This window comes from Chamaea fasciata, unplaced genomic scaffold (assembly GCF_029207755.1).
Source record: "Chamaea fasciata isolate MVZ Bird 193981 ecotype frontalis unplaced genomic scaffold, bChaFas1.0.hap1 SCAF_4, whole genome shotgun sequence".
NCBI classification, from domain to species: domain Eukaryota; kingdom Metazoa; phylum Chordata; class Aves; order Passeriformes; family Sylviidae; genus Chamaea; species Chamaea fasciata.
The window spans coordinates 17,397,567-17,420,075 of record NW_027094089.1 but is presented as its reverse complement, the minus strand read 5'-3'; the positions used below and the strand labels follow the sequence as shown (position 1 = coordinate 17,420,075).

The 22,509-nt window shown below is 40.9% G+C and overlaps 1 protein-coding gene across 10 annotated transcripts in view; it reads right to left on the bottom strand.

The window, feature by feature from the left end:
* Positions 1-22,509, bottom strand: part of CELF4 (CUGBP Elav-like family member 4) — a 698,573-nt gene that overhangs the window by 21,252 nt on the left and 654,812 nt on the right. For all 10 annotated transcript variants that reach the window (XM_066180884.1, XM_066180885.1, XM_066180886.1 and 7 more), the window contains one exon: positions 2,095-2,261. In XM_066180884.1, the coding sequence (XP_066036981.1) occupies positions 2,134-2,261 (128 nt within the window). In that variant the 3' untranslated portion in view covers positions 2,095-2,133. The remainder of the gene's footprint in view (positions 1-2,094; positions 2,262-22,509) is intronic.

The window sequence follows — 22,509 nt, the reverse complement described above, 5'->3', positions numbered from 1 at the left end:
CTGAATGATTTTTCTGGACAGCAGAGTATACTGAAGCTGAAGTAAAAGCCAGGAAGGCTAAAGGACTTCCTGTCCAGAGGCAACACTTCAAGACTCTTCTGCTTAGTAGAAGCAAAGGAAAGGAAAAAAATGCTTTGAGAGACTATGGAACTATACTACCATTTTACCTGCTGATTCCTTTTTACATAATTTATTGAGGGGAAAAAAATACCCAAGCAACAAGTCCTACTAGGCTAGTGAGTAATCTTTTTGTAGGAAACAAGCTGAGACCTCAGAGCACTTCATGATGAACCATGATTATAAAAACCACTGACGACTCATACTGGTGAATCTTGAACAACACAGATATCTACAGCCCTGCATCTTACACCACCATGAGAAAAAAGCATGTCCTCAGTGAGCACAGCTATGCTGAGACATAAAGCCTGGTGCTTGACTAGGGAGATCTTTGTGTCCATTGATCCCTTTGCAGGTGTCACAGAAAACCTCCCTGACAAAGGCAGACCCCGCTTTAACACAATTGCATGCATGCACCCCCTGCTCTCCCCCAGCAAAGCCTGCAGAAAAAAAGCCAGTGTGATGAAGCAAAAAGCATTTGGATATGGCAACATGTTTTGGTTTCAAGCTTCCAAGAGGCCTTTTCACAAGCAAGGAAAATAAAAGAGGTTTTTGAAGGGGAAAAATGCATTGATCGTTATCTTCATATAGTCACATATAAAGGAGATTCTAAACTATTGAGGCTGTTTCCGGCACATGCACCTAATACATTTATTGAAAGGTTTCTTAATCTCCTCTATGCTGCCTTCAGTGCAACACCTCTTTCAAAGACATTTCATCCCCTTCCTGAATTCTCACTGGAAAGGATACTGTTCTGAAGACTGGAAAAATATGTTTTTTAAAGATATTTGGGATCCCAGTGAAAAATTAAAACACTCTGTTTTTCTTTGGGAAAGTTGAAGATAGGGATTTCCTGCCTGTCTTAGATGAATCAAAAGAGGCCTGAATAGAAATCACAGAATCTTAGATATTACAGCTAGAATGAAAGGTCACCTAGCCAATCTCTTTATCACTAATTCAGGAGTACAAATTGCTTAGGCCTCCCTAGGTGCTGAGTTTATTGGGGAATCTCTGTTGTGGAACCATTTTAACAACAGGGAGGCTTTCTGTCTCAGTAAACAAACACATAGGGGTTTATATTTCTGTTTCTCAAAGAATTACATAATGAAAGAGCCAGCCAGTGGTGGAAAATATTTCTGTTTTGGAAACATCTTCATTTTTGTTATTGGTGATATGTTGGGATTCCAATGAAACAAGCTATGTCTTCTGATATTTTTGGTGTTGTCACATGTATTAGAAGTTCCCTTGGAACATCCAGCTGGCTTGTTTCCAGCAATACAAGGCACATGAGCCTAAAAATGAGACCCCAGGTCTTTACTCCAACTAAACTTCCTTGGCTTGGTTTGGGTTTTATCTACACACAGGAGTTTAAAACAGCTGACCAAGAAGTGAACATGGGTCCTTCTGTTAATTTTTTGGGTTGGTGAAGAAAGAAATCAGGGGTTATTTGGTTGTCAGGGAGACATATTTACATTAAGTTATTATGCTGAGATGGAATTGGATACAGACTGTACTGCATGAAGAATGAAGAATGCTTTGAAAACGTTTGCAACACAGAGCTATTGAGACAGACACTGTCCCAGTTCAGTCACCTGGGATTAAACTGCAGCCCAGTCCCACCTCTTAATTGCAGATTTTCTTCAAGCACCAGAAAATGCTCTCTTTCACTGAGCATGGGGAATGAGGACAGGTTTGGGCTCTCCTCTAGTGACTAGAAACACGTTCTAGAGATGCAGGATGCCCCTGGGATGAGGAAATTTTCTTATCCCTTGGTAAGCATCCTTCCACGCCTTTTTCTAAAGAGACACACACACAAACAGTTCCTAGTTGATGCATGGGTGCCTGTCTGAGCAGAGTGGCTCCAGCCAGAGTCAAGATGGCAGAAGATAGAGAGTCATAGAACTCAATCTCCTTGAGGGTCTACAACACAGAGAGACGCTACAGGAGTAGTTGACACCCCCTTCCCCATGCAGTTACCTGTGCTAGTGCTTTGTATCCAGTGGTTCCCACAACCCTTCAGTAGGGACGATTAGCATCCTTTGGCCTCTTCAGCTGCACCTTCAGCCTCTTCATGCCAATCTGGAATCCATTCATGGCCTGGATAGCAGCTTGGGCACTGGCAGGATTGTCAAAACTCACAAAACCTGTCAAAACATGAGGCAAGGCAGTGGGCTTAATGAGCTGAAGGGTGCCAAGGCACGTACATGCAACGACCACTGAGAATGAACATGGGGAAGGGAGTGAGGGCACTGAGAGGGAGGAAGTGAGCAGGTAGGAGGGTGGGCAGGTGGGCAGGAGAGTGAGGAGAGGATGGCTGCCAATGTGGACAAAGGATAGGAGGGTTTGTTACAGATCAGAGTCCTAGGACACAGTGCCTGGTCTGATTGCCAGTCTGAACACTAGACTATGTGGAGCACATGGATCTAAATGTTGGTGCCACAAGATTTGGGTCACCTTTGAGCTGAGAGTCAGCAGACGTAATGCATGGTCTCGAGGCACTCTGTCTTCCACTATCTCTGTCCATTGTGACTGGGGTAAACCTCTAGACCTTCTTTAACTTGCCAGCATTACCTTTTCCTTGCCTTCCAATACTAATGATGAGAGGAACCTGACACACCTACTGCTACTTTCTTATTATGGCAATATAAGTAAAATTTGAATTAAATAAATTCTTTATTATTGTATTAATCAGCATGAATGGTTTGATTGTTGGCCAGCCAAGCAATATAAAGAGCTTTAATCACTGGCAATTCCTGCAAACTCCATGTTACTCTGCAGCTGAGAGATGATCACAATTGCTTTCCTAACATGGTTTCCCTGTGGAACTTCATACTTTGCCAGCAAATCTCCCAATCAACCACAGAGCACAACCAGCACTAGAAACAACTATAGTGGCTGAGTATCTTATCTTAATTTGCTCTCTAACAGTCTGATGAAATAATAGAGGTCAACCACACAGGATGCAATGCATCCAATGCATTCAGCTTTGGGGAGAGGTTTTGGTGGTTTGTGACTTTTTGTGTGTGGGTTTTTTTTCTCTTTTCTTTTTTTTTTTTTCTTTTATATAGATATATATATTATTTATTTTTCTTATGTTAGATCCAAAAAGAGGCCTCATTTTCCCAGACTGCATATGGCTGTAGCTGGAGCGACCAGGGGTCTGAGATATTAGTGAGGCAGGGGGCCATCACATTGTACAAGCATTGCCTCTGCTACTTTTCCCAGAAATGTCCCTGTGTGCCAGCAACATTTCTGAGTGCAAACCTGGGGTGAGACTAGCCTGTACCAGCCTGCTCTCCAGACAAAGCCATCTGTTTACCCACCCCTACAAGGCTCTGGCAGCACAAATCAATCCTAGGAGCCTGGTGTTGCTCAACAGGCAGGCTGAAACGAAGTGACAGGTTTTTGCAAGCCTCTCAAAAAGCTAAAGCTGAGTGTTTGCTGCCAGGTATACACCTGCTCCTGACAGCAGCACCAGGCCTGGCTTACAGCCTTGGGCTGTGCTGTGGATTCATTCAGCAGCCCTTCCTCTCTGGTCTAGTTCCTCCTTGGAAGAAAGTCTCACAGGTGACATAGGGTGTCTTGCATCTGAAAAAGACACAGAATTGTGCATGCAAAGGCACCTTCTCACTCCTGCATTAAACTGTGCTCCCTGACCTTGCCAAATAATGTAACTTCATGACAGGTCATAAACCTATGGTCTTAGTCTCCCAAAGTGAGAAAACCGGTTTACTGAGTATGGCACATGGGGTTTTCAAAGGGAGGCCCATGGAATAAATAGGGTACCTTCTTTGTCCTCCCCTCTTGAAGTCAAGGCTCCAAGTAAACTGACTTTCAACACAGCTTGCCTGTCAACCCCCTGGATGAGGAGATACCAACACTGCAGCTATGAAGATGAAGAGACAAAAAGTACTCTCAAGCCCCACAGCAATCATCAAGTTCTAGGGAGAAAACTGGAGAGCTACAGTGAGTGATCAGCTGTAGTTTTATTCAATAGCAGTGGATCTGTTCCTGCCATCACTTCATAGGCAGTAAGTGACCAGTTTACATTTGACTACTTGAATAATCTATCAGCAAAATCCTGATTCACTCTCAGTGAAGGAATAAACTAAATGCTTCCTGGTTTCACCCAAGTACGTTCAGACTTAAAATACTTCTGGAAACTCCCTTGGGGATGCCTTACTTGAGCTTCAACCTTAAATATGTTGTCTATATACCTCATATCCTTGAATATAGGATGTAGTGAAACCCATTTTTTTTTTTTAAATCACATCTGGTTCACTCATATTCCTGGCCAACACACATCAGTTACATCTAAAACAGTAGATGTTCCACAGAAGTTCAGAGAAATTGGAATGTAATACTCTGTAGTGCTGAGTTGTTTGTTTTTGTTTTTGTTTTTGTTTTGACTTGTGTTTTACATCAAACAATTCCTGAACCAAGTCTGAGTTTTAGCAGAGAAGACAGACTGTGCTCAGTGGTTAACTTGGATGTGTCCATGATGTTCTGGAAAGTGAGAGAATTTAATAATTTGGGTGTAGGCCATTTTGTGCCAGTGTCCCCAGTGCTAGGGAGAAGTGCCAGGTATGTTTACTTTACTGATATACACACAGCAATCCAGTATCAAAGCTGAGTTGGCTGCAGCTGGGTGGTTGCTTAGCTCATGTCTTTAGAGAACATACCTTGCCTGGGAACTTTGATTTCTATTCTTGCAACAGGTCCTTTTGGGATGTCCCTCTTACTGACTACATGTGCACATCAAGATTGTGCCTGCATGTTCATCCATTTGTAAACAAGTCACCTTAGGACTTAAATACCCTGACAGTAATCAGTGCAGGTCCAGCCAGTGCAGTCAGTGGAGTGTAGGGCAGGGTTTCTCTCTTTCATCAGGACACCCTCAGCTGTGTTCAAATGAATCACTGGTCAGGGATCAGTGCTGGCTGCAGTGAAGGCAGGCACCCAGCTTAAATCAAGGAACCTCCATTGTGGGATCTAACTGGTTCCATAGTTAGGAGTGACATCTCAAGGTAAAATGTTAACTGTCCAGGCCCTGGGTGGGTCACTCTCCAAAGTGATATTAATTGGTGAATCGAACCCCTCCAGAAATGCTGCCTATTATGACAGAAGATTATTATTTCTCTCCTTTTGCCAAGACTAGATCTTGAAGGGATGATAAGCCCTTGTGCTGGGCTGCTAATATAGCTGTACCTCTGCAAGAACCTTGCAGTGAGATAAGCTCACAAAGATATACCAGTTTTTATCATCACTTTGCTTTTGAGATGGAATTCTAAGCCCATTTCCTCATTCTGTGCAAAACTGTAAATAATACAGCATTTTAACAAATGGGACTAATAAGAGAGATCAGAAGTGCATTTGCTCACTATATTCCATTTAGACCAGATAATGAAGCTGGGAGTGGTACTCTGATTCTGGTATTAGTTGCCTACAGATTTGGACCAGATTTTTTTCTCCTTAGTTGTTCTGGTATTCATTGAAGCAATATAAAAATCTCCTCAGTATGGATGCTGAGGGTAGAGGAACTGCAATCCGAAACCTGGGGAAAGAGGCAAATGCCAATAATTGTGTATTTTCTTTGTGATCATATTCTAGGGGCAGAGCAGTTAATTACTCTAGCTTCATTTCACTGCTTTAGTTTTCAAGGGCCTTGCTATGCTCAAAAGTTTCTGGTGCATTCAAGTCTCCCCCTTTCCTGTTATTTATGTGTAGCTTGTGTTTCATACTGTTGAAGGTATTTGGATGAACTCGAAAGAGAAGAAAAGCAATGGCTTATCCTGAGATTTGAGACTTTACAGTGGATAAGGGATAGGCAGATAGACCAGCATGTTGGGCTAACAACAGCATATTCATTTCTCTTCCCAGATCAAATACCTACTGGCAAATTTGACTTTTTTGTTGTTGTTGTTACATGCTATATTGGCAGTTAACCATCTTTATTTCTCCTCCGCTGTGTCAGCAGGCTTCATGGTACTATGACAGATTTCAACAGGTATGACTTGGAACAGAATGTATGTACTCGGAAAGTAACTCAAATACTCGACTCCTAAATGGATATAGTATTTGAGCCCATGGGCTCAAAAGATGATAGCAATATTGCAGTTGCTGTCTGTGTTTTGAACATCACCCCTGCATTGTCATCTACATGCTTGAAGGACAAAAGAGAAAGGGAGAGGTTAAAAAGCTTGAAGCTCTTTCTGTGCATCAGTTAATTAATAATCAGAGAAATATATGTTCTAGTCTGAAGACAGTTGGTAGGAGGATAGCATTTTGTGATAAATGTACTTTATAGGGAGGATATTGGTGGTGGGTTGTAGGGTTTTTTTGGTCACCGTCCCCCCCGTCCCCCGTCCCCCCCCCAGTAAATATGCTGTTCTAATAAATGATTTATCAAAAGTGGCAGAGAATGGTGAGAGGTGCTAGGACAGCAACAGAGGACATCTAATATTTCTGATTCTGCACAGCATCTTCCAGGAAAGAAACTGTTGTTGGAGCCCACTACTTCTTCTGGCCTGCTCTTTTCTTACAGGACTGTATTAACTATGAGTAGGCAGTACCTGGGGTACTATTTTGGAATTGCTTTATTTTCTCCCCCTATCTTCCAGAGAAAGTTCTTGTGCTGTGACGTGGGGATGGAACTTTGTGCCTTACTCATTACATGATCACCAATGTCTTTATGTAACAGAAATTACCTAAGGGCTGTCTTTCTGTTTTAATCAGCCAGGATGATAAAGAAAGGAATTCACAATCTATGTCAGAGTACATCTGAAAGCTATTTTGTAACTGTAAACTTTTTGTTTATGGTCCGTGTTTTCTCTGTATGTCCATGAATTAGTTTGTGCACAAAGAGCAGTCCTGAATGAGCACATAGTTATGTTTCCACGGATCCTTAATTGGTCCTTCTGAGTTTTCTGTTTTGCTTTGCATCCAGCAAGGAGAATTAGTGGTTAATGTACAAAACAACCTCTTTATGATCTGCTACCATGTTGGAAAAACATGTTGTCTCTTTTGGGCAGAAGAAGCTTTCCTCTGTATGGAGCCTCTGCATGTAGCCTAATACATGGTAACTATGCTGAACTTCCCTTAAATCAGGAGTCAAGACCACAGATGAGGTCCAGATGCAAGCTTTTCATCTAGACTCCTGAACTGCGGGCAGATGTTCCTATAACAGGTCCACTCATGTAACTAGGTTGCCTTTAGGCAATGGAACGGAAAAGAGGGACCTCAAAGAAATGAATATTAAACTTGTCTTAAAACTAAGAATATTTTTATCTATGTTTCAGATACTGCCATCTCAGACATATGCTTGGCAAGAGATTGCAACAGAAGCAAGTAGAAATTGCTGCTTATTATTTCTTTTTAGGCCAGACTTTGTTTTTTTTTACTAGTTCTGGCCGTCAGAATATTTTTCTGACTGCCATGAAGGATCTTTCCTGGTACTGCTTATTCCTTCAGTAATGAAAGTCACTAGTTAAGGAGAGCCCCTCTGAACTTTTTCCTTTCGAAATTCAACCCATATTCATTTTACTAGAGGGAAATGAGAGTAACAGAAGAGCGAGGATCAGCTCAGCCTCTGGGAGAGAAAGAGAAGAAATGCCATGCCTAGGCACTAGCAAAGGAGAAGTCCATGCCTCTTGTTTTCCTTGTGTCTGAAGTGCTTCCAGCCAGGCTGTAAGAAGGGAGCTTGGCCAGACTACAACCACAAAATCAGAGAATATCCTGAGCTGGAAGGGATGCACAAGGATCGCTGAGTCCAGCTCCGGGCCCTACGGACAGCCCCAAGAGTCACACAATGTGTCTGAAAATACTAAAATGGAGGGACCTGCAGAAAGTGCTGGTAATTGGTTAGACCAGAGACCTTGCTCTCCAGTCCTTCCTCCAAGAATCTGAAGCAGTAATTAAGGATTTAGTTATTGATACAATTGTTTTTTAATATAACTGTCTCCTCAGCTCATGAGTTCCTTGCTTTTGTTACTGACCAGTGAAAGGTGAGATCTAGGGAGGCATTTTTTGCTGTGAAGGCAGCAATAAGGTGTTCACATCAAAGTAGACTTCCTGTGGGAAGGGTGGTGTACAGTAGCTCCTATCCTTCTCCCCCCATCAGGATCTGCCCACCTATCCTCAGACCTTCCTTTCTACTTCAATCTATTTTATTCCTACAACTGCTCAGTTTCTTTTTCTCCGTGTTTATTAATCTTATCAAAGAATGGAGGTTTTCCTTTAATTGCTTTGCAAGGTCTTTACCTTGCTGTGTTCTTTACACAATGTACTAGCTGCTGCCTCACAATTTTTTAGTGCTGTAAAGAATTTCAGGATACAATCTGTATGTAAGTAGCTCTATAATGTATGTGTGCATTGGAAGGTATTGTATTGTAAGGTGATTTATGGGTACTGGAATACTCAATAAAGGAGTGTGTCTGCAGAGCAAGGGCACAACACTTCAGCTGTTTTCCAGTGTCTAATAGGGTTGGATGACTTTTTGGATTATTTAACCTTCCACTGCTGTTTAATCATGTCCAAGAGAAATCTGTCTACCCAGCTATCCACCCCATCCATCCATCCATTTATTTTCTTAATGTATGAACAGTCAGTAACTGACGACTGTGCTAAACAACTAGTATTAAATATTTCCCATCTGCGGGATGAAACAATTGGAAACTCAGAATATTCAAAGAATTGGCTCAGAAATCTGCTGAACCATTAATGTTCATTTTAGAAATTTATGGAATATTAGAAAACCTTCAAAGCGTTCCAGGAAAAGAAAAAAAAATCTAATTTTAAATTTTGAGGCTGTAAACTAGGTGACCTGATAAACTTAGTCAAACTTTCATAAGTTTCAGAAAAATTATGAAAATTTTGATATGAGATAATATGGCAAAGAATTTAAAGATACACAATTAGTACAAATCATCATGGTTTCGTGGAATATAGCATCTATCAAATGAAACTGATTGCCTGAAATTACAAGTTCAGTGAATAAAGTAAGTTATCATAAAGTGTATTTCAACTTTGCTGGAGTATTTCAGACAGCATTTCTTTACAGAAAATGAAATCAGCCCAGAAATGAGACCACCAAAAACTCTGTCAGTTGTGACAAACAAAATTGCAGAGATTCTAGTAGGCTTCTTTAGTGGTGTGCTGAAATTTCTATGCTATTCAATTTCTCTAGCATTACTTGCAAGACATTTGAAGTAATTACTGGCAAAATTGGCCAATCATACAAAAATGGTGAAATAATGACAGAAGTAAATGGTCTGGGTCACTACGTAGGCCGGATGCAGTTAAAGGGTGTTCATTTTAATCCAATCAAATGCAAAATTAAGTATCTGCGAGAAAAAGCAAGTGGGTTACTCATAAAAAGAGGAAATCCTCATTAGAAAACAGTGCTTCTTGAGAAGAAGCTGGGTGTCATACTAACAGCCAAATATATGAACTCCCAGGACTGTGTTGAAATTCTCAAAGTCCCAGGACTTAGTAGAGTTTTGGGATGAAGTTAACCTCTGCTGAATACCCTCTAGAAATAGCAAGGTAGTGTTACCTCTGAGTATGGCTCAGGAAATGTCCTTACTGGAATTCTGCATTTAGTTCTAGTGATTGTTCTACAAAACAAATAAAATTTAATACTTATTCAGAAGTAGAAGAGTAGTTCTAGGTCTGAAAGAGTAATGAGAGTGGCCACAGCTCCTTGAAGAGAAGGTTGAAGATACTTCTGGCCATAGCCTATAAATAACACCTACCAAAACATGGGGTTCTTTTAGAATAGGGGAAAAAAGAAGAGCTTGCCTATTTCTTCTAGCTGGAAACAGACACTTGTCACGTTTAAAATGGAAATAAGACACCAAGTCTGCATATTTTAAATGGTGAAGTTAATTAACTATTTTGGAAAACATCTTGTTTAGCAATAGGCGTGGAGCACCTATCACATGAAACATTGATTAAGAGATTTTCTAAAAAGGATGCTATGACTCAAGTAGAAGGTTTTAACCTGTCATGTGAGCTGAGGCACCTGGCATATGTTGTTTCAGACTTCAGCCCAAAGAATCAGAACAGTCTTTTTTGATACTGCATATCTGTCTATTGTTCATTCTGCATTTCAGATATTTAAAGAATCAGTTCTTTCCTACTAATCTGGGATGGATTGATGTAACAGTCATGATACAGGTGACAATTGATGTTAATGCCTTATAATAAACGGCCCCAAAGTGTGGGCTGCAGAGCACTGAGAGGGCTGACTGGTACTCGTTCTTCATCTTGCTTCCAGCTGAGAGAAACTGAACAGATGGGAAGGGGAGATTAAATGAAGAGTGAAAGTACATGGCATGATTAACTTTCCCTAAAGGTCAAAACACCCAGTGCAGAAGGTAGCTTGAAATACACAAGTATCTTCCTTATGTCGCCTTCCTGTCTTCCTGTGCACAAAACTACCTCTCCACAATGCAACAGTGTGTGCTGGAGTATGCAGAGAAGCTGGTCCTCGTTTTTGTGCATAGCCTATTGGATGATCTCCAGATGGAGAAATATCCAGGTAGAAGAAGCAGTGTCTTCTAGGAAAGCAGAGGGCTATAGATGCTGACCCTGAATATGGTCATCAAGACCAAGAAGGACTACTTCACCTAAGAGTCTTCTCTTTCATATTCTATATTGTGTTTGACTTTTTGCATAGGAAAATTGTAGTCATGATTCATGTTGAAAGCACAAGTGTAAGACTCTAGAATAGACTAGAATTTTGACAATTTAAACTACTTCATGGTCAGATCCAATCTGAGGGTTCAAACTCAAAGAGGGGAAATTTAGATTATATATATCTGTCCACTGAGATATCCCCCTGCAGTCGTCCCCCCCCTCCAGGACTAGCTATTGAGAGGCTTTGGAGTGATATCTCAGAGGGACAGGACAAAAGATTTCAAAAGAGGCTCTTACCCCAGGATTATTCCAATGCGTTTATTCTCGAAGGGTTCCAGGGGGCAAGAGAGTGAAAAAAAGAAGTACAGGCGTCTTATCTAGTCTCCCACTCTGGGAGGATCGCTGACACTCAGCCAATTAGGTCAAGAAATGTAGGGAGGGTTATTCCATGTGGTCAAAGGGAGGAAATTCCAGGGGGTCAAAAGGAGAAACCATTCCCCTAAAGAATTACAACAGTCCATGGCAGGGGACTGGAAGGAAATGATCTTTAAGGTCCCTTCCAAATGATTCTATGATCCTGTGATTCAAGGTTTTGGCTCATATATACATCTGGGCACATTATCAGGACAAACTTTTTCTAAAAAGATAAAAAAGAGTAAAAATTTCATATAGAAAACCACAACAGATCTTCCATCATAAGAATGGAGTAAAGATTAAAACTCCTCTTTCTACTCTAAACAGAGGTTTTCTAAAGCATGAGCAATTGCTTGTCTGATGCTAGGGACTGTGGTTCTACCCATTCTTTTAAGTAGCAGTTGAAGCCATCCAATGAACTGATGGAAGAAGTGAAGGATTGAGACCTCAGCAATTATTTTTGTAGATCCCATGAACCAGGTACTGGACGAGTATACATACATGCCTATGTGGACAAAAAGTACTGCGGTTCTATAAGAAACATAACGTTCCAGCCCAGGTGACGATGATGATCTTCCCCATAAGGAACAAACAGGCAATGATGAATCACCTCTAGATGAGATAAATAGTATTGTCCTTTTTGAAAGATGAGTATGACTGAAGCTATTCCCATAAATACTCTCAGAAATGGATGGAATTCTTCTTGACTTGTATTCTGTGCCTTCCTTGAAAACATTTGATGTCATCATGTGACAGTATAAGGTTTATGGGGGAAAGAACATGGTTAAAAAAAGCAGGTAAACTTTTGAGGATACATGATCTTCTCCAATGTGAAACTGGAAATAAAGGATGAGTATGATGCAGGTCTTAGACAAGTTCCAAGCAGATGCTGATGCTCAGTTAAGGATGCACTGAGATGGTTACTGAATCAAAAAGAAGGCTATTTTTACATTTGTTTAGTTGAAGTTTCCAGTACAACCCAGATGAAAATAATTATTGAAGCTCCCACCAGCCATGTCACAATCCATTTATCTAAATCTAATTTTTTTGCTCCCTGATTCTCTCTTGGATGCTGTTTAATTTGTGACTTTTTGATAAAGAAGCCATGTATGAACAAAGCAACTGCTGAAATCACCAGTCATTCTTCTTGGTCTATAAGAGACAAGTATTATAGAAAGTGACCTTCTTGAAAATCTTTTGTAGTACGTAAGGTAAGGAAATTCCTTCCTAGACTAATCAGGAAAAAGAATCCAAAAAAACAAAAATGAAAATGCCCAAACAAACCAGGAAATCCTGTCAGGAAAGTGCACTGTGAACTGTGCTAGTCACTATTTTTTAGCAGTCCTCTCATGTCCCAGGGAGCCTCTGAAATACATGAATTTTTGGTGCAGCAATGCACAGAACCCTCCCATCTTGCTCTTGCTGACCATCACTTAGATGAAAAACTACCCACCCCTTCCCTGCTGGTTGATGAACACCTGATACCTCTTTATGGCTAGTTTGGGACAACCCAACAGAGTCAGAAAGGCCTGAAGCTTCTCTTGTGTGACAGTATGGAAGTTTCTGTTCAGAATCCAGAATTGGTGATGAACAGTTTTTGGCCATGATTTTTGAAGGAATATTTTACTTTCTATGGAGGCGACTGTGTGAAAACCAGCTAACCAAACTAAAAGTGAACTCAACAGGAAAACATTCCTCCTCACATGCAGTGAATCATTGGGAAAGGAAAGGAAAAGAGAAAATCTCTCAATATCTAGACCAGGAGGCTGTGAACTGGCACTGACCTAGGCTGGGTAGCAAGAGGAGAAAGTAAAGAGTTGTACATGATTTAACTGGAAGATAACATTTCTGCATTCAACCAGTTATTACATTTGTGGTACTTTCACTGTCATTGTAAGACCTCCATGTTTTTAACCACCTCAAAGGACAAGAAATGGTTGTCTGGCTTCTTTTTTCAAAAATAACAATGGGAAAGAAAAACCATCATATTATAGTAGAGATGCAGATAGATTCCTGTGAATCTGCCAGCAGAATGTTCATCGTTAGTGGCCTTCAAAGGCTTGAATCTTGGAGATCTCAGTGAAGAACAGTCTGCAGTTATTCAGAAGAGTTACATTCAGTCTGCGGGACCTGAATCGTAACACAGATTTACTAAATCCTGATCTAGTACTGGCTCTGGGGCCTCTGCCCAGTGACCCATCTGAGCTCTTGATCGACCTTTGGGTAGAAGACTGAAAAAGAGGATTGTGTTTTAATTACTGACATACGAGGAGTAGAAATATATCTTGGAAACGTGGTTTTAAAAATGTCTTTGAACAGGGAAGCTAAAGACCTGAGAAAGGCATGATGTGTATTGATAGTTTGTAGAGGGATCTTAATTTGAAGGGGTGGGGTAAAAACATGAGCCACTCCTAAAAAAAAAGTGTCTTTTGCATCAAAATCAAAAGCCCAGGAGCAAAAATTCTCTCATTAGAACTGAAGAAAAACCCTAGCAAAACAAACAATCCTTCTGAAACCTGTTCAGCCATGTTAGAAGATGCACAAAGACGTGGGTAAAGGCTTTACAATTTCTGAAGGCTCTTCAAGAGAAGGATTTAAAGGGTCTGTTGAAACCTATCTTGAGAAGAATCATTTAATTTCACCTTTAAATCAGAACACAATCAGATTTTTAGGTCATGTTGTCCAAAATGAAGAAAATCTGTTTCCTGTCAGAGTTCACGGAGCATCTGGATGATGCTCTTAACCATAACAATTAGTTTTTGGTAGTTCTGGGAGGAGCAGGGGGTTGGACTCTGTGATCTTTATGGGTCCCTTCCAATTTGACATATGATTCACAGGGGTGCATAGTGGGAGAGAGAGACAGGGGACATAAACTGAAACAGCAGAGATTCAGACTGAATACAAGAAAAAGCTCTTTGAAGGCCAGCAAGCATTGGAGCAGGTTGCTAAAATTCAAACAACTGCTCAGCAATTTTCATTGTTTTCAATAACTTGTGTCTGCAAGCTTTTATATTTGTTGTTGAATAAATGTATGTGTAGTACATGCATAATATAAATACCTATGCATATCTTATATATATATATATATATATGTGTGTGTATATATATATATATATATATATATATAGTAAATATTTATACATGTGTGATATGACAGATCAACACTGGGGAGAGCAGAGCTGATGCCAAATTGTTTTAGGGGATTTAATACAGATGAAACCAGAAATAGTTGAGAATATGATACACCTGTTTTTAAGGGATCTGCAAGTTGTTATCCTGATGACAGCTTTTAAATATGTCGATATATATTATTTGAAGATGCTAATCTTATCTGAGGATTTTTTGATTTAGGTTTACTTACTTGAAAAGGGAAGACATCACATGCAACCATAAATTTAAAAGATAAGGTTGCAAAATGAAGTACTCAATTTTAAGAAATGCAAGAAATTATGTTACCTATAAAATTTTAATTCTGTATTGCTTTGTATATGCATAAAGGCATTGCTTCTAATCACACATTTCTGTATTTTTCTCTTTCATGGCATCCTTATTTTAATTACTGTCAGGAATAAGTAAAATAACAGGGCAAGGAAAATGGCAGTGTATCAGACTTGTTATTGTAAGTGCTGGAATTTAGACAGTAAATAAGGCAGAGAAAGGATGGTCTGTAGTTGCACAACCAGATGTTGCCTTGGAAAATTGGAGTTTGTCCCTTTTTCTGTCACAACATCCCAGTTATGCTAAGTATATCATATATCACAGAATTCCTTTAGTAAGACCTTTAGCCTGGTTTTTTACTATTAAACAAAATAGGGTAGGTTCTGACTGCCAGTGGTACACCATTGGCTTGAATCTATGTCATTAAACTCTCTTATCTCTCAAAAGTGGGTGTTCCTGTCCCTTGTCTTTGCTGAGTGACACGCAAGCAAGTTCCAGCTGTGGCTTTTCATGGCCCACCCAAATTGAGATAATGGCACACAAATGTTAAAAATACATATATGTAAAATTGTGGCAGAGTGTTTTCTGCAGATGTGTGAAGCCTCTTTAGCTTTCAGTGAAAAACTGGGGTTTCTTCTGCTCTTGGTACATGACCTGAGATTTCACTGGCAGAAAGGCTGCATTTGAAGCAGACAAAAACATAGCATGCTCTGCATTATGCTAAATTCTTAGACAAAGCAGGTAAACAGACTGAACAGGCTTGTGGCAGCTCAGATTAGTAATCCAAGATCAATAAATTGTTTTGGATATTTCTCTGCCTCATCATCCCCTTGGTGAAACGAGGACACCATGAGCACCCGCAAAATGCTGTTACTTAGCTCTGTGAACCACTCAAATGCTCTGCTGGGTCGGGACTTAGGAAAACAGAGGAGGAAATACAAATAAATTCATATTCATGGTAGAGTTCGAATATTGTGTGAAAGGAAGGCTTGGGGCCAAGTATGAAGATGTGAGGATCTATTGAACAGCTCAGTAAATAACTCGGCAACAAACTTCAAGATGGTGAAGAGCAGACCTGTGCAGTGGATGAGACAGAATGGGCAGATATAAAGAAGTTGAAGATAGGTATGTGGGGGGATGGATGGCTGCATGGACTGATAGAGATTCATCCATTCTACAGCTTGAATTTTTCTTGCATCAGAGATTTTGGGAGAACAAAAAATGAACCCTGATCCCACGGGTAGACAAAATGCTCTAGAGGGTCTGCAGTCTCACAAGAGTAGGATGTGTTAAGTCTGCACTCTGCATATACATCGCTTTGAGTTCAGAAACGGGCCTGCCCATTGGAAGAGTCATTATTCTGACTTCTGAACAGAAACTTTCGACTGGAATAAAAGTAGCACTAAAACCCCTCCTCTGGTAACTCATAACTCTGGTTATTTCTGTCAGTCAGATAGTGACCATTTCCCTTTTGAACATCACTAAAGGAATAGCCACAATGACCCTGCAGTAATGGGTTCCTTCATCTAATTACCCCAGGAGAAGGAACATTTAAAGTGATGGTGTAAGTGTGCATGTGAGTAGGTACGTACACACATACCCATAACTTAGAAAAACATTCGGGGTAGACTTTATCACTTGTGGGGAGAGATGGGTAGAATAGTGATAGACACATGGACACCCAGATAAAAAGAAGATAGATTCTGCTAACATATTCTTGTCTAATAAATTGTTGAGCTACAAAAGAAAGCAGAAGTCCCTGTATACAATGTATAGATTTTCTTTAAAGTGACTTATTGAGAAAAGACAGAGCTGTCCCTTTAACTGGAGAGCTGCAAACAGCTGTTCCTTATGCATACATGCTTGCTTGGTCTGAAAGTTTTGGTAAGTCAGTGCATAACTGACAGTTAGATTTATCTCCCCAATAAGCAATCAACATTATAATAAAGGAAAAATGCTTTCAGTGCACCTTTGAGAGTGCATCAGAAATTAATCTAAACATCAAATTAATTATAGTTTGTAAATGAATAGTGGCTCACAGCCCTAATACTTCTCCCGCTCCTCCTCCTCCCCCTAAAGCCTCCCCCAACCAACTGCAATGGCTGGAGGTGCTGTGCAGCGAGCTTGATTAACAGCTCCTTCTCTTTCTTACTCACATAACTCTTTCCTTATCAGCTGGAAGAGTTCTATCCTCACTCTGCAGACCTGAAATCTCAGAGCCTGACTGCTTTGGAATATGGTAGCAAATATTAAACTTCTAGGTCTCCTTCCCCTTCTCTCTGAGAGCTCAGAGCATCCCTCTGGGGGTGTCCTCCTCCCCTTGGATTAGTTTCCAGATGGGCTGGATGCATTTTATGAATCCTTCCTTGGCTCTCTGGCTGTGCCAGGTCCTTCAGAGTGGAGAGGACCACAACAAACCATTGCTGATCTGAACTGAAACACACCAGGGGTCAGACATGCTTAATGTGCCTAGGAAATCAGTTCTGCTTCCTCTCAACTCTGGCACTCAAACAAGTGGCCCCTTCCACTGATCTTTGAGCTTTGATTTATAGGCTGTAGCCAAGTGGGAATGACAAACAGATTTTCCAGGGCCTTGGAACAAAATGTATTGTCAGCACAGTTCTGAGGGCTACATGGAGAAAGGATCAGGTAGAGGCTTTCCTCAGGAAACTTGAAATCGGGTTAATAGTAAAAAGGAAAAAAAAATCAGACCTAATCATAGTACTGATAACAGTGACAAACAGAGGTACATGCCTCAAGTCCTTTCTAATAATGCATCTATTTGGTGAGAATTTCCTGTTTACCAAAAGAAGAATCAGAAAAAGAACCCCCAAAACCCTTTGATCTGATAAATATCTCCTTATCCATGAATCTTAAAGACCTCTGCAAAGGAGTCAGTGTACTGCTCCAAGATGGGGAACCCAAGCCTAACAGCTAGGCTGACCCATACAGGTGATGAACATGCAACTGGAATTTCTTTTCTTTACAGCACCATACTTCTGCACCTGTTCATTTCCTGGATGAACCCAAGGAGAGTTGTTGCCTTTTAAAATTTTGTTTTTTAATTAAATGAGAAACTGCCATATTTGGCAGGGCATATTGGAGGCACATTGTCAGCAGGTGCTGAACAATATTTTCCTAATGCGCCTCAGGGTCCCTTGTTCCACTCCTATGTCTTGTGGAGTGCTGCCAATGCACTTTAGACCTAATATGCAATGCCCCTTGTCCCAGGGCCTTGTACAGCTTTGCCAGTGTCCTACTCTCTTGACATATCTTTCTTCTTTCTATTTCAGCTTCCAGATTGAAACTCTGTAGATCATCATGACCTGCCTGCTGCCTTGCTTCTCCCACTCCACCTTTTTTGCCACCACACTGCAGCATTTAACTGCCACAGCATGTTTTTAATAACAGGATACAAACTCTACCCTTCCCTCAGCTCTTTTCTCAAGCTTCATCCCCTCTTGTGTTCAGTTCTCATTCCTCACTGCTTTTCTCACTTTTAATCTTTCTTTTTCATCTCCCCAGTTTCTTTTCATAAGCTAGGAGGAGTTTAGTTGGGAATAGAATTATTTAACAGCAAACTTAATTAACTGTTAAGACCCTCATCAAATGATGTTATTTTCTCTATTTTGGCATCTTTAGAGAGGACTGGATGTTTTTCTAAATGAGGTGACCCATTCGCAACTTTCACATGCGCTCCCTGCAGGAATCTGGAATGAAACTCAATGTTCATGTTGTATTAGGAGTCAAGCAAGATATTTCCTTTAGGACATATAAACCTATGGTCCTAAGAAGCTCTTGCAGTTTGTAAGCTAGAATGTTCCTTGTTTTTTTTAAGGTGGGACATTTCAAAAAAGGGTTGGGACATTTTCCTGATGTGAAAGTGCATCTGGAATGTGCAGAAAAGGAGAAAAACATATGGCACTTGAGGTTGTTTACACTTGGGGTGTCAGAGCATGTCAAGCTGAGTGGAGGGAAACCACAGTGTCTCTCTGGGAATGAGACAGGTTGTTCACAGCCTTCTGGAGGCTCCCATGGGGAGAAACTGAAGCTGCTACACCAATGGGTATGAAGAACAGGCACATGCCAAGGAGACATGTAGGGGACAAAGCAGGGACATGAAGCAGAATTGGCCTGACAGTGTCTGCTGCTCAATGGTGTGGAAAAAGTTGGCAGATCCAGGTGCGTATTGCTCTCAGAAAAAGGTGACTGGAGCAAACCAAATGTTCCAGTAAAGCAATTCCTCTAGCTTTAATTTATCTACATCTTATTTGACATTTTGGGATAACCATTTGACCTCTGCTTCTCCATCCGTGTTCTCGTTTTTCTAATTTCTGACATGTCTTCCTAATTAATACTGCCCAAACCTGTCTTGTTTGCTCTCTTCTCTGTTAAAACATTTTTCTAGAATATGTCTGTCTCTGTATTTCACTAATGTAATGTCTTCAAGTGCTTTCTTTAAATGTGTCTTATAAGACAACAGTGAGTTTTCCTGGGTTGTGTTGCAGTGTCACCCTATGAGAGAGGTAGAGTTAGCCATGTGTGGGCAGAGTGAAAAGTTGCCCTTCTCACATCACCTACTTGCCTTAGCAGCCTTAATAGCATTGTTTTCCTGGAGTTCTCTTTTAGTCTTGTACACAAACTATTCATATTTAAACTATCTATATAACTGAGAGGGGAATTATCACCAGAACCATTGAGATCAGCACAAAGATGTAATCCACGTCCTCTGACATTTAGCACACCTACACACAGAATAACTCACACCCACGTAGTGGGAATGTGAGAGACCCAGTGCAAATTCTGTCTAGTGCTGACACAAACTCTGGGTTCCTGCAGATGTTGACATTCAGGCTATGGCGCACTTTACCTCCGTGCAAGTCTTCCTAGACCAGCCCACTCTGAGAATGGGAGTCACCGTCTTCAAGGAGTGTCCAACTAAGAGTAATTTTTCTCTGAGTGAGATGAGTCCTGCTGTGGACATGCTATTCCACTGGGAATTGGCAGCATGACCCAGCTGGAGAAACATGCTGGTTGCAAAAGGAGTGTGTGGGCAGAGGCTACAGGGGTCAGCTGGGCATTGAGTGAAGGACCAGTGAGAGAGGAGAGAGAAGGGCAGAACGGTGAAGAGCTGTGAAGGTGAAATCACTAAGTCTGAGTATAAGAATGGGGACAGAACAGTGCCTGAGGAGAAACCCAAGAGGTTGCAGATATGGTTGGTGATGGTGGCTCAGGTTATGGGGATAGACAGGATGTTGGTGAATGGGAAGGACAAGGATGGTCTGCATTTTGGATGGCTGAGGCCAAGGATGGCCATGTTACAGCTGCATCAGGACTGAGAAGGGAGAAAAAAAAAGCCAGAGATTTGAAAAATTGCAAGAGAAAATGAAGGATTTGGGTCTAGCCTGGATGTGTACAGCAGAAGAAAAGTTATAGGCAAAGAAGCCTCCCAGATTAAATTACTTTCTTCAGTGAGAAGTCAGGGCTGTTTCTTATGCAGTCTTACATGGTAGAGCAGGCAGTCTCGCTAGGGAAAACAACAGACATACTCTGAACATTTTATGTATGTTGTTGGTGTTAACTGTAGCAGGCATTCCTCACTGCTCCTTGTCAGCCAGGAGGCAGTGGCTTCTAAATTGGGAATGTCAGAGGCTTGCTGACCACACTATGGTTTCTTTAGCATGTACAGGTGCTAGTAGTTCTCTCTGCAGGCTCATGGACTCCAGAAACCAGAAGAAAGATTTGTTTCTGATCTCATTATCTTCCTAACACTCCAGTAGCTGCCCCAACACTATCCTGCCAGTAATGGCAAAAAGAACAAATCTGTGTTCAAAATACAGGCAAGAATTCAGAGCCAAATAATAAGGAAAAAAAAATCACAGAGTGGTTTGGGTTGGAAGGCACCTTTGAGTTCATCAATTCCAACCACCCTTGCCTGTGCAGACACACCTTCCACCAGGCCAGGTTTCTCCCAGCTTCATCCAACCTGGCCTTGGACACTTCCAGATCTGGGACATCCACAGCTTCTCCGACCAGTCTGTCCCAGGACCTCACCATCCTTACAGTCAAGAATTTGTTCTTAATAGTAAGCTTTATCTCCCCTCTTTCACTTTAAAGCCATTCCCCCTTGTCCTATCCATACATAGTTTTGTAAAAAGTCCATCTCAGCTCTCTTGTAGCCACTTTAAATACTGGAAGGTGCTACCAGGTTTCCCTGGTTCCTTCCCCAGGCTGAACAACCTCAATTCTGTCAGCCTATTTTCATAGGAATGGTGACCCAGACCCCCGATCATCCTTGCAGGCTTCTACAATTCTATTTTGACATGCTGCTCTACTGACTTGTTCAGATTGTGCCAGCTGTTTGCAGATTGTTCAATAGTGAGACAAAGGCATCAAATAAAGTTTTTTTGTTTCTGTGGAAAAAAACATGGTGACATTTTTCTCCATAGAATTTTAAAAGTTTGTCTAAAGCAGGACTTCTTGACAATTTCTCAACAACCTGGGGCTAAACTCTGTTACAGCAATTTATTTGGGATCTGCTTAGCAGATATATTTTAAAAGGTCATATAATAGTGGAATATCTTTCTGGGGCCAGACAGAATTGTCCCCCCAGGCTAGCAGTTGGAGAGCTCTAGCTGCAATAAAAAAAATTGAAATAAAATGCAAATGCTGTGTTCTTACATGTTGAGTTTTGGGAAATGTTTAAGCAGCAAAGAAGGAATTTTCTTACTTTCAAAGTTAATAAAATCCCTTCTTTTCCTTTAGGAAAAGTAATTTATTTTTTTAATTTAAATTTATTTCCTCAACAAAAATGCCAGCTTCAGTAGACTTAAATAACAAATGAAAGGCCTGATTTCCTCTAACACCTTTTACATTTTTACATTGCTTTAAATCTGAATGTCAGGAGGGTGGGAGGTTTTGAAAAGCAAAGTAACCTACCTGTGATAGTTAGCTACCTGTTCTTCTGTTATTTCAATCCTTCTGAAGCACAGTCAATGTATTTGTTTGAGACCAGCAGTCACGGCAGGCACTCAGCTCTATGGAAAACTAAGTGAAATCCAGAGACAACTGGGACTTCACACCTGGCACCCCAAACTGACTGGACCTAGCTATTTGTGTCTCAGAAGCTGATACAAGGTGACTAAAATCCACCAGCAATCTCTAATTCCTTCTTTTGCTTGAATGTGTGCTTAAGACAACACTTCCAAAGGACACTTCCCTATTTCAGCCTTCAATATCCCACAGTTAGCTTTGGAGTTCACTTCATCACACAAGCTCATGTTTAGTTTTTCCCAGTAAAACTCAAGCAAAAATTCTGCTAACACCCCTCAGTTCCTGCTTAACTCTCAGCCTTGATCTCACAGTACCTTGGAAGAAGCCGCAAATCCCTGCCCACAAATGGGGTGTGTGTTGTGTCCTCATGGGCCCTTGTAGCCACAAGCCTTTGAACTTAGTGGGGATAAAGCTCATAGCTGTCCAGAAGGCATCTCCATTTACTTCTCCATATGTGAAGAACAAGGCCCAGAATTCCTCTAAACACTGATGACAATTTCACTACCAAAGGTCCATTTCTAATCTGTGGATCTCCTTGGAGCATCAGTTTCAGTGTCACCTAGAGCTGTGCTGGTCTGCTCAACTCAGTATGAGCTTTTATACATATATATCTATATATCTATATATCTATATATCTCTGTCTCTCTCTCTCTATATATATATATCTGTGTGTGTACGTATGTAATTTGTATATAAAAAGCAGGTAGGTTCTGGATTTATTTGGGATAATTAATAGCTTTGAGTTTTAATTTGAATTTGCCAATTGCCTCTGCATGCCAGACTCTTTGTCCTTCATTCCTCTGGTCCCGGAGAGTACATCAACCCAGTGACTCCTGGTGACTGAGAGGG